Source organism: Lepisosteus platostomus, chromosome 17 (assembly GCF_059453375.1).
Source record: "Lepisosteus platostomus isolate fLepPlt1 chromosome 17, fLepPlt1.hap1, whole genome shotgun sequence".
NCBI classification, from domain to species: domain Eukaryota; kingdom Metazoa; phylum Chordata; class Actinopteri; order Semionotiformes; family Lepisosteidae; genus Lepisosteus; species Lepisosteus platostomus.
Window position 1 is genome coordinate 17660135 of NC_142627.1, and position 15166 is coordinate 17675300.

General features: G+C 40.9%; 1 protein-coding gene and 1 long non-coding RNA gene across 2 annotated transcripts in view; one reads left to right on the forward strand and one right to left on the reverse strand.

The window, feature by feature from the left end:
* The window catches only part of rhoq (ras homolog family member Q), a 22781-nt gene extending 19104 nt beyond the window's left edge, over positions 1 to 3677 (reverse strand). The window contains exons 1-2 of the mRNA XM_088610588.1: positions 3111 to 3677; positions 2528 to 2586 (exon numbers count right to left, since the gene is read on the reverse strand). Coding sequence (XP_088466714.1) covers positions 2528 to 2586; positions 3111 to 3252 — 201 coding nt within the window. The 5' untranslated portion in view covers positions 3253 to 3677. The remainder of the gene's footprint in view (positions 1 to 2527; positions 2587 to 3110) is intronic.
* Positions 3678 to 6898: 3221 nt separating this feature from the next.
* On the forward strand, positions 6899 to 9604 carry LOC148646277 (uncharacterized). Its single transcript, XR_015927893.1, has 3 exons — positions 6899 to 6980; positions 8747 to 8800; positions 9454 to 9604. It is a non-coding gene; the product is annotated as an uncharacterized LOC148646277 (long non-coding RNA).
* Positions 9605 to 15166: the final 5562 nt, after the last annotated feature.

Here is a 15166-nt window from a genome sequence, read left to right on the forward strand (position 1 = left end):
CATGGGCACATACACCAGAACATGTGTTTTCCAGATCTTTCCAGCACCAGTGTGCCACAGAGAATATGAAATTACTGATTAGCATGGATGTCGACTCCATGGCTTGCTTGGAGTTTAGTACACCAGTGAGGGCTGTAATGGGAAGAATGCGGCAGGACTCTGGCTGAGAAGGCTTTGGCCACACTTCCAAACCCCCGGCTCAGTTCTCCAAAACACATGGAGGTTTCACAATGTCCTTCTCTGTCTGGACAACATTGCATGACTGTGCAGCCTTTTTCCTTCAATGGCAACAAACAGACACTAAATGGTAACTCTTTGTACTATATCATTAAAAGTGACAATAAACCACAGGGACAAACCTAACATTACACACTGCAGATGATAACTCTTACATTACTTCATAAGTGTGACACTGAACATTGTGTACATTCCGTCCAATGGTATTCTCACTATCATTTAGAAACAAGCACACTGAATTGGAAGGCTTCACATGTCAGTACGACACAATTTTAATTTACATAAAACCAATCAAGATGTTAAGATGTTTCAGCTGCACAGTCACATACGCATCAGCTATAATGCTCCCCATGAAACTTCAAAGAGCAAAGTGATTCCAGAAAAGCGCTAGCTGTAAGGTTTGTCCTTTAATGACAGGTAAATAAGCATTCTATATACAGTAAGGTTGCACATGGGGCAGAATTATTAACTCTATCTCCTGGAAAGATTGGAGAACTGGGCTGCTGGCCTTGGGATTCTCAAGACTGTGCCTAGGAACTGCTACATGCTGCCTCTAATTATGGGAGGTTTTATTATTGCAACGTTTTTTATTCCTGCGAGAAAAAGAGGACGTAAAGCCCTATTCCAGATTCTCATACTCAACGGAGCTGACAAAAGCACACCCTTTAACTGATCAGACCTACTCGTTTCAAACACACAGTTACAAATCAGACAGTTCTTTTAATTTATAAGTGCTAATAGCTGGTTAGCTGTACTTGGGAGACGAGGAGTTACAGTAGGCATTTGAACTTCCGTTTCTTTTGAAGAAAAGGAACTCTTTTTGGCCATACAATAAGGCTGCCACAGCTCTTAAGACTCAGCATCTGCTGAACTTCTCCATTCTCAAATAAACTGATTCAGCTAAAATGTGGTCTTTGACCAATTCTGCCTCCAAGACAGACAGTAAAATAGCAATAAGCGCACTACTGTCACTTGATTTTGCTAAACTGTAAATACTAGTATAAGTTATACTACCAATTTTCTCTGATTGTATAGTATTTGTGTTTCTTAGTTACTAAACCTCGAGCTCCAGGCACCAAAAGATTTGACACAAAATCTTTAAAAAGACCCACAGAAAACTTTCCAAGCAACCACATGACCTCCTGCCACAAGTGTGAAGCCAGATAACAGCTGCACAGCTGCTTAGGAACCAAAAAAAAAGCTCTAGTTTTAGAAGGGTATCATGTAAAATGTGTGTGCTGGCCTGTGCATGGCGTTTTCTTCCACAGCTGGTGATGACAGAGTCAAGCCCTGTCTTTACTGTCAGTCCAGCCTTTGCAATGGGAAGCTGAGGGGAATGAGCACTGAGAGGTGCAGGGAGGCACTGGGGTGGCAAAGCACTGTCTGTGCAGATACAGCTACTGTACATGTGGGAATTGCGACTTGCTACACTATGGACAGGCGATATCCTTCTCATCAGACCTGCTTCCATGCTAAATCCTTAAAATCTATACGGATTATTCCTGATTTCACTAAAGCCTTGAATGCAAAATGACTAAGTGACTGGTCCTAACTTTGAAGTGAACAGCATGCAAATACAGAACATAACTGGGTTCCATGTCTGTGTGAGAGTAAAATAGGACACAAAAACAATCACACCTATCATGGTACGCCTGGGTTCAGTGCATTGTCAATTCACTCTTTTCTCCACAGTGCTATTTTTGTTAGTTATTTGAGTAACCCAGCAGAGATCAGTTATTCCTGTCTAGAGGGCAAGCTAAAAAAAAGACTTCACAATTCTAGAACTGCAGGAGGAAGGCTGGAGAGGTCTCTGCACTTAGGGCACACGGTGACTCACTGGACAGAAAAGACATTTCTTCTGACCTCAAGACTGAAAAAGGGAAGAATTTAAACAGCAATTCAGACTGGCCACATAACATGTCGAAATGATTTACAGTTGTGTTTAAATGCATTTCCGATTGAAATGAAAGTTATCCAATACTTAAGACACTGGATTTTCTATGCTCCTTTAAAGTCACAAAACTAATCTAAGTGAAGTACTCAGTTTTTATAAAGGGTGATACTCATCAGACTTCGAGATCTAAGATTTAAGTAGGACTGCCTTCCAGTCCTTTACAACATGCATGAATGTAAAAGCAATATATCTGTACTATGACAAAAGCACCAACGAGAAAAAAAATCTCTAAAAGCATATGTTCTTGATTATTCTCTTGTGGTCTTGGTAAAGTCTTAGCGATCACTAGTTGACCTACTGTACATCTGTATCTGCAGAGACAGAAGAGTACCGTACCTGGCCGGCGGTGTCATACAGTCCCAGCAAGTACTGTTTTCCTCCGACCGTAACGCTAACTGTAAGAAAGAAGAAACAATCATCGCTGTAGAGAGACAGAGAAAGAAAGGAGACACTGTAGAAAGCAAAGCAAGTGGTTTTAATTAGAATAACAAGATTCCACTGCAAGGCCACCATCTATGCGTCTGGGAGTAGCGGCAAACTAGACTGAGAGGGGGGGAGAAAAGTTTATTTTTCAGTTTTTACGAATCCTTTGTACAATAACAAGCTCCTATATAAATTAATTTATTTAAAAACATAAATACGTACAAATACATTGAGCTGTTTATTGCGCGGCGGTGTTTTATGTACAGTAACTAACGTCAGAACGTACGGATTCTTTAAATTACATTTCGAGACAACAAGTTATTTTATTAATAGCCGCGGCATTTAAACATCCACCTTTGATTTATATTAACAGAGCCGTCTTTCATTACAGTCTCCAGATCTGTGTGTATCACTGGTACAGCGCGGTTGTGGTTCTGTTGCACTCCAGCTTACTGAACAATGAAATGTCTCTGGTGCTGTAAGAAAAGTCGCCTACCTGCGTAATGGTCAAAGACAGTAGGAACATACTCCTCTGGAAAAGCGTCGTTGGCATAGCTCATCAGAAGGCAAGTTTTGCCGACAGCGCCGTCTCCAACAACCACACATTTCAGCATAATCGTGCCTGTTCCATTTGCCATAATTCGCAGAAAATCAACATTTTAACCGCCCCGGTTTTCATCGGTTAAAAGGCAACGTCCTGCCGGGCAAATATTACTCCCAGTCTCGTCTGCCTGCGCTCCCTAGCAAAATAACTGAAAATGGCATTTCTCCTCCCCGGCTGCCAAATTTGGCAGTTAGGGGCTTTCCTTCCTCTTTCTGAGCCAGCACGGAGGAGAGACACACGCCGAGCACGCTCCTCCGGGCGTTTCAGCAAGCCCCGCTGTAAAGTTCCAATATGCAATGCATAGGCTTCCTTCTAACGGGTCCAAACATAACTAAAGCTCCTGTCCCCGCATGACAAACTCTGATTCGCCTGTCGCTCGATTAGTCCACTTATCCCACTCTTTTCTCCAGTCTCACTTGTAAAGGCTATGATGCCAACTCGAGAAGGCTTGCGACAGAGGCGGAGTAAGAGTCCGAGCTCAGGGACTCTGTCAAAAGTGACTCGGTTGTAGTTCAGCGAACACCGTGAGCTGTTACCTCGCCAATATTTTCTGGCTGATACTGAATGTAGGTGTGCTGGAGGCAGACTGGCGGGGCTCCTGCTCTTGTCTGTGTCCTCGTTTTACATGCTTCCACAGACATTCAAACCTTCAGGCACAACCGACTAATTGGCCATTTATCATTTATAACCTTTCCTAGCTGCTAGACGATGTTTCCCTGAGGCCAGTCCCTTCCGAAAACTGAACTAGAATGGACACAGTGGTGTGATTTAATAATTTATGGGGAACTATTGTGTACCAATTCTTAGTCCACAAGCATGCTTATATTTTGTAGACCTACAGTATCGAATCTTCTCATGGTAAGGTCTAATTCCCAGGGACCCATACCATGAAAATGAAAGGGCTACAGTATGCAGTGAATTATGCCATTTACATTGTATAATAAAATTAGCAGTGTAAATTATTACAAAATTATTTTACTATTTGTACTAATTGCTGGCATGCTTCCTGCACAAGTATCTCACCTGGGGCTGGTCCAGTCTGGGTAGATGAGGGCTCTTAGCCCCTGTTTCAGACGAGGCAACAGGCAGCTTGGTGTCAGGCAAGAGCTGTACACAGGACCCCCTGTATATCCAGCCTGGAGCATGGACTGCAGCCCCCCCTTGCGACCCCACTTTGCAGGTCCTTGTTTTGAAAGTCAGAGAACTGTTCAGTGTCTGGCTGGCCCAGTCAATGCCATTAAAATACACCAGGGCAGGCCAGCTCCAGTGGGGTGTCAGACAGGCCCTGCGCTTTCGGAAGTATTGAGTCTTGTTCTTCGGCAGTGCCTGTCAAGATGTTGGTCCCGGTCAAAAAGGAAAGTCCTGAGTCATGATGATAATAATGAGGTTTTCTCTGCTTCCCTGCTGCACTGCAGAATGAGATATAACAGTTCTGACTCCAAACCAGGATAGCCAGTACAGAGGGAGGCACAGCTGCATGTGTCCTCATTAGCTCACCTGCTGCAGAGGTCTGACCTCACCCCTGCAGGGTCACAGGACTGTCAGCACAGGGAAGCGGACTAAAAATGCAGTCAATTTGTTTTGCAGTTTAATGCAAAAACTTGCATTTGTGGTCTTGTTGTAATTATTAACCATTAAAGCGGGTTCATACTCTTTTCTTTTCTGTACAGCACGTTTGCCGTGCTCTGTTGTGTTTTATATGTGCTAGATAAAATACAACAACAGAGGCTGACTGACTAAAGTTTAGGTGAGGGCTTTGCCCAGGTCATATCAGATCTGTTTACTAAACTGTTTACATTCAGTGGTTAGGGCTACAGTATATTTAAGGTTTTTAACTCGAGCTCTGTATTGCACAGGGGTAATAAAATCTTTTCATTGACTATGCAGGCAATTGCCAAGCATTGTATGCAGATATAGTTCTGTCAGCTGCAAATGACCACACCAGTAAGGCATAAGCACACAATTTCGAGAGATTAATTTGAAAAATGTTTGCTCAATTACACGATGAAAAAAATAAAGAGAAGACGCACTGTACGCGTTTGCTGTAAACTTTGTCGATGGTCCCTAAAAGGCTGATGGAAACCTAATCAGCTGGGAGTGGGCAGAGCTCCCCAGAGCTGGTAAGCTGGCTGGGGACGCGCTGTTATGTTTTAGTAATGGTATCACTTTTGACAGATGCTGCAGCAGTCACGTGATTAAACAATGACCTCATACTTTTCTCTCTACCTGCCGAGCGTATCGCTGAGATTCTGAAGTCCCGGTTGTACAGTAGCTCACTCAGCACGCCAGGCTGGAACAACTGCAAGCGAGCACGGATGGGAAATGTGTACAGTATCTACCAGGATTGAAATAACCGATACCGCGGTCTCCGCTATTTACGGTGCAAGTGTATTTCTAGAAGCAAATTCTCTTTAAAGACCGAAGTTAAAATTAGTCAGAATAAGAGCTCGCTGTATTTTTTGACATAAGATATCTCCTATCGCCAGTCTATTTCAGCTTTAATCTCTTTTAAAGATGAAGCCCATGAATTATAGGACCACTAACTTTTCCCTTGTGGTCGAGCTAGTGATTTATGGCAACGAAAGTTGCAAAATAAATAAGGCATTTCCAAAATAGCACTTTCGTAGAAAGTCATATAATTGGTTTAAAGCCTCTACACACTCGAATTTTGGTGTTATGAAATTGCATTTATATATGATTTCTCAAAGAGCAGAGAAGTGATCAAATTGTTTGCGAGAGCTGAACACCACCATGTAGGAATGAAAAAACACATCAACAGGACATCATTTCTACTCTTGTATTGCGGTTGTTTGGCAGTGGCAGACGTGTGTCAACTGCACTGATAAACTCATCAATTGTTTGACCGGGCCAAATACTCTGCCACACAGATTGAAACATGCTACCGCCCGGGATTCACCACATTGACAAAGCACAAAACACGCATCCGGTGTCAGGGAGTTCAGGCAGGGCCTCTGATGTCCTCTGTGAACTGACATTGGCGCTGGAAGCTGTTGATTTAAAGGCAAGGAGAACATGCTCTGTCACTCCGACGCTGTTGCGTTGAAATAAGTTGCTGCAAGAGTATCTTGATCCTGATATTACTGGTCTGGAACTCCGAAATTGAAGTGTCTGAGTGTTTGCTCAGATATACATCCAAGGATGATTGTCTTGTGACTGTGCTCCATGTCTGTGCTCTGTCTCTCCATAACTGTGCCGAAAGAGACTGTCGTTGGGATCAGTGATTTCTGACAACTATCATGATCAATTAGGATTATATTGTTTATCTGGCAGTATGTGAGGAAACTCTGGGAACAAAAACAGCACTCCAAAACATTTCCTGGGGGCTATCGTTGTATATGTTGACGTAAAGAGCAGTTTTCACCACAAGTAGCAAATGTAATGCGACACACTTGTGCCAATCATGCAAAATTGAAAAATTCTAATTCAGTTTGGATTAGCGTTAGTCAAGCAAAGTCTTAGTTGGTATTGCCTATTCATTCTGTTTCTAAGGCACACAGACCTAGAGATTTGTGAGGAATGAGCTCAGTATTTACAAGCTCTATCTGATACTCTTGTGGCAATAAGACACTGTCACTTAGTAATCATAGGGTTTTATTCCAGCACAATGCAGAAGCAGCATTAATTGCTGTCAGAGACCTTGTTTCCATTTTTACAGAGGGGGCCCTAGTACTTTGTGCTGTGGAGTCTTCACAAGAAGAATACCGATGTGGCCTGTGTCATCGGGATTGATCTACAAACAAAGTGAACAAACATTGCAGAGGCTCATCATTCCCTGAATAAAACATGAATTCCTTCCCCACATGGGGAAAAAAATAACTTTAACCCACCTTCAAGATTTGCCACATCTTCTATATTTGTGATACACAGCCCCTATGGCCTATGTCTATGTCCTTCATCTCTGGATTCTTTTATGAGAGAAAGGGTGCAAAGACATGGCTTTGGGAAAGCAGAGGCAGATCAATCATTGTGCTCAGCTGCTTCCTGGTTGTTGTGTGATGTTCAAATTGAAGAGCGCCCCGTGCTAAAAATAAGGCCCATAATTTAACCAAACCAGATAATGAACAAGTGGCGAAGTTTAATTGAAGACCCACTTCCATGTGCTTTTTGATCGCATGCACAATTTTTATTACTTTTAAGAGGTATTCATTCCCCGATAGCAGAAGACAAGCAAGTGGGTATGTTACAGAGCTGAGTCGTCATAATATTTCTTTATTTTATATAGCGCTTTTTAAAGTAGCATCTCAACAAGCTTTACGGTAGGTATAAAAAAACAGATAAAACAAATGAAAAAAATTACAAACTAAGTTCATATAAGGAACTCAGAGGGTTAGAAGTGCAGCAGGAGATATATGGTCATTAGAAAATGGAGCAGGCTCCGACACTAATTCAGTAAAAGCCTTTCCGAAAATAAAGGTTTTGAGTTTAGATTTAAATGCACTCAGGGTGACTCTCTCATTCCAGAGCTCTGGGGTGTAGCAAGAGAAGGCCTTGTCACCTACAGAATGTAAGTGAGTTTGGGAGACATACAGTATAGAAGACTGGAGTCAGACGAACAAAGGCTACAAGGTGGAGAGTAGACAGATATTAAATCACATAGATACAGAGGTGCCAGGCCATGTAGAGCCTTATACAATAGGTGAGCATGAGGATTTGAAGTCAACTCAAAACCTGATAGGATGCCAGGGCGAGGACTTCAAGACAGACGGAAAGAGATTGTTTGCATACTGGTTAATCTAGGCATCACAAGCAAACTCCATTTTGCTCTGTTCACATTTTGTTTATTGGCTTTCTGTACAGATCACTTCCTGGGCTAAACTAAGGAAATTATTTTGGTGCAAAAGCTGCTTCCTAAGCAGAATTCTTTAAAAATCCAACTCTTTATGCTCCGGATGATTTCTATGCCTTCGGCTTCTGTGGGTGATCTTGTTTCAGCACTAGAAGGTCAATTCTCACCCCTCACTGCATTAGCACCAGAAGTGTCAGATTGATCCTCACCTCAATTAAATCTCAGTCCAGAGCTTTCCCCCAGATTTGCTTCATGGAGACCCATGCTTTCTTCTGCTGATGGACGCTTGTCAAGTTTCCTTAGTCTCAGACACACACATTTCAAAGAGGTGATGTGAAACAATATTAGCAGAGCAAAGTGCTGAGCTGCTAAGAAGCAGAGGCACAGAGGGTGGAAATTGGAGTTGCTCGGGGTCACAAAAAACTAAGTCCAGTGCTTATGAAATAAGGTGAATGTGCTGTGGCAAAGATCCAAAACGTTAGCGAGCTGACCTTGTGCTTTCCCAGGGCTTTAATCTTAATGCTGCCCTCAGTGCCCCTGCAAAAATACTTAGTAGCTCAGAAATGTCCAGTGGTAGCCCATTTAGTTTAAAGATAAAGTTTAATGAAAGAAAAGTTAAAGCCAGATTTAATTTGTCTCGAACCCTTTTTAAAAACATTTTCCCCAAGCAACACTTTTACAGTATGTCTTTACCTTTTGTAAAATGTCATCTTCATTTAAGGATTCTGAAGACTTTCAAGCATCACCTGCTGATGTTGGTAGTATGGTCCTTTGAGTGAGTAAACACTTTGAATTCTATTTTATAGATACATCATATACAGTATAAGTATTGTCATTTAAAACTCTAAAAACTCAAATATGTAAAGATGGAAATGAAAATGTATTATTTGCATCATTATCATTTCTGGAATTCATACAGTCAAAGAGTTTACCAAAGCGGTTGACCGTATTTGTGTTTAGCATACACAAGCCTTGAGTTGATGCACCAACAAATATGGTGAAATGCATTACAGGAATACACAGACATGTGCTGTACGGACTTTATTTATGTAAACACTTTTTATATTAGCAATTTTAATATCAAGGAGAGGCAAATGCAAAAACCACACTGCAAACACTGCTGCTAGTTGTTCTCAGGTGGCTTCCTATTGCTAAGAAGATGTGGTTTCTGCATCAGCAGCCAAAGACTAAGCCCTGTGACACCTGTGACATGAATACTGAACAGCCCCTGATCAAACTGTACTCTACTGCTCAGTTAGAGAGAGCTCAGAGATATGGTGCTTGGTTTCTGCTGAGGAGCAGGTTATTAGCTTTTTGAAGAGAAAAAGTAGGAGTAGTTCAGAGTGCAACCAAGTGTATGGTTGGTTTGAGGAGATGGAAGACACTAGGCGTGATTATTGTAAGCAGGTCTTCTCTCATCCTATCCAGCACCCCATTCTCAAGTGTTTTTTATCCTGTGGCAAGAGCAAGCCCGAATGACTCAGAATCTCCCAGGGCGATCTGCCGGCGGTGGACAGAGAAAATTCCAGGTCAGGAGTCACTCATATGCTACTATTGTTTACATGAAATAATGACTCGTGATAAATGCAGCCAGCCTCAGTAAAAAATGTTTAATTCAATCTACGTTCAACAAGAGCACAATAAAATTATTTATTTTAAAATGACAGCAAAATTTATAGAGGTATTCAGTTTGGAGAAAATCATGGAAAAGGTTATGTGTTATTTTCTTTACTTCCTCTGTGTAGTGATGTGATACCACTCACATGTGATTGTATTATTGGCAAATTCAGGGGACTTCTGAAGCCTTAAAAAAGGAACAAGTCTTATGACTTCTCACATTATTCCTGATCACTATAAGATAGACTTTCTTCATGTTACTGTAAGTAAAATCATCTGATATATGAAGGATACAAATAATATATTTCACTAACTGTATTACATTTCTTAAAGTTCCACAATTGAGTTAAGGAGTCATAAACAAAACCAATCATCATTCACTCCTGAAAATGCTTTAAGAAAGTGCCTATTTTTTATATGAAGCAATTATATTTAATATCTGTAACAGAAAATCTCCTCAGATTGAGAATTGTCAGAAGTGGGGAAGGTTAATTAGGCTGGATGACAGTTAAACAACTTTGTTCATCTCAGGAGTGGCATGAGATCATTGTGGTGACAGTATGGTGGCCACAAATACGTTTCCCAGAACATAGATTCCCAGAATCCCATAAAAGGAGTTGATCAGGGTCTAGAAACTGTCGAACATAACAGATGTGAAAAGAGGGGATCTAGGAAATTATACAATTTGGAATTGCTGTAAAAGGTGTGAGTATGTTGCAGTTGGTATGACAGTGGGTAAAGATCATGTAGTCTAATTCAGTCAGCAAAAAGGACACTTTGAGACTATATGTGTTCAAGCTGGTTCAGTCATAAACAAGAAAGCAAAGACAACATAACAATGGACTGATTCTGTCCTTTTGGAAAAATAGAAAAAAATAGGCCCCGCTCATCTTGGGCTATTCATTTGTGCAGTGCTTGCAAGTCAAAACTTGAAGGTGGTTTCACAAGTTTAAGGTCGAAAATAAGAAATCTATTGAAATAGACACTGTATGCTTCGTGCATTTCAAAACCTATGTGGGAACATTTCCAAGAAATATAAAGCTTTGCATCTGTGATCTAAAAGTAAAACAAGCTTCTACATTTCTCATTTTTAGGTTCTAATGTATTCCATATGTGAAATGTAACCTATTATTTTCTCATTGCTGCACTCCAGCTGTAGCAGTTTAAGTTGGTGGGCGGTCTAGTTCTTGAGAGCTATGTCTTTGTTATTTATTTCAATATCCCTCACTCCTTTCATGAACCTTGTGCGCTTTCCTCCGAGATTTTAAAATGCACATGTAGAATTTGCAATTAACGAAAGCAGAAGAAGAAGCAGTTGAGGGAAGTTTTTATCATAGTGGTAGCCATGCTTAGTCATGCTTCACGGGTCAAACCTGATACTCTTGATGAATCTCCTTCTACAGCTTTATGGTGACATGCACTGAGATCTCTCTCTTTCATCTGCTAGAGCTGTCTGTCAGCATTCCCAGGGCCCTGCTATCTTCAATTCAGTCGCTTCTTCCCACTCAAACATTATTGTTTCCTTGGCAACCAAGAGTTCCATTGAAGAATTGTTAGACTTACTTTCGAGTGCAGCAACCCTGAGGTAGGCACTAAAAAAATGTTCCTCTTGAAACCAAAGCCAAAAGCTATTCATAGCATTACCAAAGCAGTTATTTAGTTCTTTAAATATTGTACTCTGTAACTTCACCCCAACTAGGCACACAAGTAGTTTGGATCTTTGTTCGGCTTTTTTTACCTTTAGGCTTCTTTGATTTCACTAAGTCTTGCTATACTGGTAATGCGAACGCAGTGTAATGGTGTTGGCAGGGCAGCAGTGTCTGGTCACTACAGAACTCCATTTGCAGTGAATGATGACAATTGGACTGCTGCATTGATCAAGTCCAGGGACTTCACTTGTTGCCCTTCCTGCAGGCTCATCCTGATAGGACATCATTCTAGCAGGACAACATCTGCCCTGCTTATTTAACACAGGCTTTCTTGGAAAATGAGAATGTGATAGCTATGACTTTGATGTCCCACTCACCAGATTTGAACCTTTCTGAACTTTTTTGGGATGACGAGTAGCACCTAGGGCTAAGAGACCAGAGAACAGGCACATGTTTCTCCAGGCTCTGTGTGATGAATGGGGTAGATCCCCACAAGGCAGAACCTGCAGCTTGGTGGAAAGCAGAAGCCCAAGATTGTATGAATGTATTGTTTCCAGCGGTGGCCACACACACTACTGTCCAGTGAGTTTCACAGCAGATCCACCCCTTTGACAGCCAATGTTAATCAGCAGAATCAGCAAATGTTACTTGTCCATGTCTTTTTAATAACATATCAATGCTCCTGCTACAACAAAATGTATGATAATTTCCCTCTTAAAACCTTTGTGAATTTCTGCAATTATAAATGAGGGGTTGATTCACTGTTCGGTATAAGTACTGTATATATAGGGGGAGGATCTAATAGTGAATAAAAGAAGCCTGACATTCCCCTTTGTCTGTTACCCGCCCTGGTGCTGTCCAGCAACACTGCGTCAGGTGGTGAAGGTGGTTACCGGTGAGAAACGGATGAGGGAGAGGGGAAGAAAGCTGTCCCTGGAGACAGCCTCTGGGGTGCATTCGGGTGTGCCTGATAGAGGGGAGCTCATTAGACTGTGTTTCACAGTACAATAGTGCCTGTAATTAGAAACACATGGCACTCTAATGACACAGACCCATTATTAGAGCAATATTAATAGCTTGCACTCACTCTTAATGAACACGTCTGGACAATTACTGTAAAACAGAAGTACCAAATTGCACAGCATTATGAGGGACACCACACCTTTTTGTAATTTTAGAAAGGAAACCATTATTTCAGAAAATATGAACAAAAATATGAATATGAAAAATATGAAAGGCTGACTTTCCTGGGCAATGGGTACAAACCCGTGCTGTGCAGTATTCTGTCACTCTTCTTGCAGAGCTGAGTTTGTACTCTGTATGGCAGAGAGGGAAATTTCAATATTTATGTAACCACAAGGTGGCGATGATAGTCCCCTGTTTTCTAGATGCATTTAATCTGAACTGTATATCATTGTCATTAAATTTGTATAATTATTTTATTTGAATGTTTCAGGTTATATTTCAGGTTAAACATATAATGCTAAGGCGAATGAACAACTGCTAATTTCTTAGCTTCTTAAAGGTTCTTGGCCACACAAAACTTTTATGTCAATCGTAAGCAGCTCCTAAATAAAAATAAAAAGAATAAGAGTTGCTGTTTTCTGACATTTCATAGGAATCTGTGCTCCTGTGGTTACTATAGAAAATGTTCTGGTGTCATTTAACAGAATAAAGGGTTTTTTTATTACACTGAACAGGATTGAGCTGAAGACATTCTGAAGTCCCCAAAGTGTACTGATGTGGCTGTCTCTATTCTCTCTAATTGCATCTCTGATATAAAAACACGGATGACTCAAAATGTCCTTAGTCTGAACTGTAACAAGACTGGTGATGCTTATGGGGACTCCCCATCAACTTTGTAAAAGCTCTACTTGCTGGCGCTTCTAAATCTTAATCCATATTGAACAAATTCCAGTACGTACAAAATTAGACATGACTCCTATCCTAGAGTCCTCGCACTGGCTTCCTGGCAGGTTTTGTATCGACTTTAAAATCCTCATGCTCACCTATAAGGCTCTGCATGGCTTCACACCTCAGTACCTGTCTGAGCTATTATTGTCCTACTCCCCACCTCACAACCTTCGCTCTTCTAATTCTGGACTCCTATCTGTCCCCCAAGCCCATCTACACTCTATGAGTGGCAGGGCCTTCTCCTGTTATGCCCCAAAACTCTGAACCTCTATCCCTAATTATAAACTCTTTCAAATCTAAACTCAAAACCTTCTTCTTTAGAAGGGCCTTAACTGGTTCTGTTATTTACCCCTCTGCTCCTATTGTGTTCAATACCCCAATCTACTGTCTCCTCTCATTGTGTTTTTTTCATTGTGCATATTTTGTGTATTTTTTTGTTGTTGTTGTAATTCTGTAAAGCGCTTTGAGAAGCCATCTTTAAAGGCGCTATATAAAATAAAGTAATCTATATTGGTCGACACCACCATGCAGGTTATGTCTGCCAATTTAAAGGGTGCGCCTTCTCTCCACACAAGCTGTCATATTCCACTGAACCATAAGCGCACACACAGACCAGCACACAAGACAGGCACATTACATAACTGCCGATTTTATTTCTCTAGCGACCACAATACATTATCTACAAATAAAAATAACTACAGGGAAAAGAGGAAAACAGACACAAAAAAAGAAAAAACAGCCAACCTAACAAACGCAACAGCCATTCTATGCAAAAACCCAAGTAAATATAGCTCCCAAGCCACTGCCCAACTCCCACTTCTGTCACCCCATGACATATCAACTTTAGGAACCTGTCTCTTTCTTCCCTCTTTGTTCTGCAATGCACTTTATGTGTAAAAAAGCCTAGAAATATAGCTGTTTGTTGTCTGTGCTGTTAAATGAGCTCTTGTGGCTGTCTTTGCACTGAACTAGGTGATCACTGATGGAAACTAAGAGACCAGCATGCAAGGAATCTTTATTATAACACAAGTGCTGTATATTGCTTCATAGTGGTAGTGTTTCATTTTCATGGTCATGAACAAAATGAATGGAGACAAGTCTACTGGAGCCTTTCTGTTTAAAATGTGTGTGCACTTTTTTTAGAAAGGCTCTCAAATTTCAGTACCTGCCTTTTCTCGATACCCAATGAAGTAAGAAAAAAAAACTCAGAAGACATGATAAATACCATGACTAAGACTGGTCTTTTTACTAGCCTGGCTATCTAACAATAAGTTGTTGTCAAGACACATCCATTGCACTAAGAATCTACCCCTGCCAAATGTTGCTGACTGATACAGGAGACTGCTACTGTAGGTCATGTAATTGATGCGATTAGCCAATGCTGTGTGGGACTAAGTCAGAGAACCACAACCGCAGTTTTAGGGCACAGTATGACCTAGAGTCACCTCAATGCACATGCAGCCAAAGAGAGTGTCTGAGGGTGTCAAATATCCCCTGTATTTCTAAGTAAAGGCACAGCTCTGCATCAGTAGAACTAAGCACACATCTATGCCAGCAATATTGTGATGATAATAGTCAAAAGAAAGACTGTAAATCAGTCTGGAGAAGACAACTTTTATACATGTGAAATATTCATTTTTGCAATGTACTAATCGCATTCAAATTCAAATTACCAGCTTTATTGCAGACGGGTGAATTACAGTATTACCAAAGCAGATACAATTAATACATTTACAGACAGTACCGACATATTATTGACCTTTACATACATTACATATAACATAAAACATTCCTGACAGAGACAGACTCCGTCCCTGTTCCTCGGCTGGCCCAGAAGACCACAAAGTGAGCTGTACAGGAGATCCCTTGTTCTACAAAATGTTTAATTAGCACTCAAAAGTTATTAAAGCCTTCATTACCACTAAGATTCCTTCATTTTAAATGTTAACATTCAAAACCAG